The following is a 2,500-nucleotide window of genomic DNA, read 5'->3' as shown; positions in this document are numbered from 1 at the left end:
CAGTGATGCAGGGACAGTGATGCAGGGACAGTGGGACAGTGATGCAGGGACAGTGATGCAGGGACAGTGATGCAGGGACAGTAGTGCAGGGACAGTGATGCAGGGACAGTGATGCAGGGACAGTGATGCAGGGACAGTGATGCAGGGACAGTGGGACAGTGATGCAGGGACAGTAGTGCAGGGACAGTGATGCAGGGACAGTGATGCAGGGACAGTGATGCAGGGACAGTGGGACAGTGATGCAGGGACAGTGATGCAGGGACAGTGATGCAGGGACAGTAGTGCAGGGACAGTGATGCAGGGACAGTGATGCAGGGACAGTGATGCAGGGACAGTGATGCAGGGACAGTGATGCAGGGACAGTGATGCAGGGACAGTGCTGGACGTCGTGCTGACAACAGCATCACATCCATTATTGATGCAGCCACGGATTCCCTCAGTCCTGTCGTCATGTCACAGCTGTCAGACTTAGTTAACCTACATACACTATAATCAGTCATTCTCAACCTGTGGGCCCCTGAATAATAAGGCAAAACACTAAATGAATATGAATAAATCTGATACAATGTTTCTAGGACTTGTGTTGGAAATCACCAATTATATAATAATATCATCCTGGATGTCACCCTAGACATATCATTTTGGGGGCTTTTCTGAGCTTTATTAAAACAGTGTAGAGAGACATGTCAGGAAAACAGACAGGGGGCGAGAGTATGGTATTCATGCCTGTGTGTGTGTGTGTGTGTGTGTGTGTGTGTGTGTGTGTGTGTGTGTGTGTGTGTGTGTGTGTGTGTGTGTGTGTGTGTGTGTGTGTGTGTGTGTGTGTGTGTGTGTGTGTGTGTGTGTGTGTGTGTGTGTGTGTGTGTGTGTGTGTGTGTGTGTGTGTGTGTGTGTGTGTGTGTGTGTGTGTGTGTGTGTCTGTGTGTGTGTGTGTGTGTGTGTGTGTTCTTCCGGGCAGGATCTCGCCGTCAGATGGTGACTCATTGGCCAGCGACCGCTCCAGTGACCGGGAAGCGGCTGAGGAGAACTCGAGAGGCGTGGCCACGCCCAGCGGCCGCAAGATGCCCATCAATGTTTTAACTGGCAAGTGTCCCATGGCAACACACACACACACACACACACACACACACACACACACACACACACAGGGGGAGGGGACTGGGGAGGGGAGGAAGGGGTTTGGCTTATAAGCATTGGTTCTCAACACTAACACCAGTGGGTCCGAGGTAGGGTTTAATATTTTCCCGGATTTGGCTCATTTTAATTCAGAAAAAAAATGCATATGCACCAAAATGCATTTAGAATGCGAAATATGAACATATAGCCTACAATTCAATTATTAAATTAAAATATTAATAATGTATAGGCTTACTATGCTATTCTGAAAAAGTGACACTAAGGAGTGAAAAAATAAACGCCCTCATGTCTTTCACATAGATTAGCTATGGTCTTTCACCCTTTGAGCAGTGCTGGGTCCCCTTCTCCGCTGCAGAGAATGTTGAGAATGTGATCATCTCGCTTTGTTTTATAAAATAGCCAGCACGGCCAGTGCACAACACACTGATTATATTGGGGGAGAGAGAGAGAGAGAGAGGCCCGGGATCCCGGGATTAAACCCTAGTCCGAGGCCCACTGGTGTGGCCGTGACGATACAGCAAGTAGGCCCTCAAATAATAGGCAAAAACACTTCAGATTTTACCATAATACATATGATATATGTTTAAAGTATGTTAAATCTAGACTAAAATATATAACATTGATATATAAATTATTAATGTAAAAAAAGCCATGGTATTGGAATTTATTTATTTATTATTATACAGATGAATATTTGTAGGTGTACACATTTGATTCATTCATCATTAAAATAAACATGCGTGGGCCGTGAACACTTTTTGAGGGGCGGTAGCCCCTCCTATGTCCAGCTGTTGGTGTGTTTAACCCACATTTTGTCCCAACACAAACATTAAATGCCATAATGCCACAATGCCACAATGAGTGTTTGTGTAAACACAAACACTATATTTTAAAGTGAGCACTGATCCAGTAAGGACAAGCTCACAAGGCTCACAGTGCGTTGTTATTGTAACTTGCAGACCACCTATATTTATTGTAATACGCAATACCACTCACAGCAAATATCAAGCCCTTAAGAATCAATATTTCAAGACGCTTTCTCACACTACGCCTATTAGTTTTAATGGAGTCCGGGTGGATTAAATGGAACTTGGAATGATGAAGGGGAGGACAGCAGAGGAGTTAACACTAACAGAGAGAGATAAGCCCGATTTCTACTTTGCCATATGACGGTGTCGCATTCCAAAAAAATAGCCAATACAAGCTCACAACACGTTGCATTTCAGCTGTTTATTTTGTAGTGTCTTCTTGATAAATATCCTCCTTATAATCACCAGTCTTGCGTACACGGTACTGCACTATAACAGTGTGAGTGTTGTAGATGACAGTGCCTCCTAGAAACCTATAAACCTTTGGGAATGTC

At 44.8% G+C, this 2,500-nt stretch overlaps 1 protein-coding gene across 3 annotated transcripts in view; it reads left to right on the top strand.

Annotated features, from left to right (window-relative positions):
• Window positions 1–2,500, top strand: part of LOC308313788 (UPF0606 protein KIAA1549-like) — a 70,339-nt gene that overhangs the window by 49,906 nt on the left and 17,933 nt on the right. For all 3 annotated transcript variants that reach the window (XM_080761098.1, XM_080761096.1, XM_080761097.1), the window contains one exon: window positions 959–1,083. In XM_080761098.1, coding sequence (XP_080617224.1) covers window positions 959–1,083 — 125 coding nt within the window. The remainder of the gene's footprint in view (window positions 1–958; window positions 1,084–2,500) is intronic.

The sequence above is a fragment of the Protomyctophum bolini genome (genome assembly GCF_963924005.1).
Source record: "Protomyctophum bolini genome assembly, chromosome: 4".
Taxonomy (NCBI): Eukaryota; Metazoa; Chordata; class Actinopteri; order Myctophiformes; family Myctophidae; genus Protomyctophum; species Protomyctophum bolini.
This window is presented reverse-complemented; position numbering and strand designations above follow the sequence as displayed.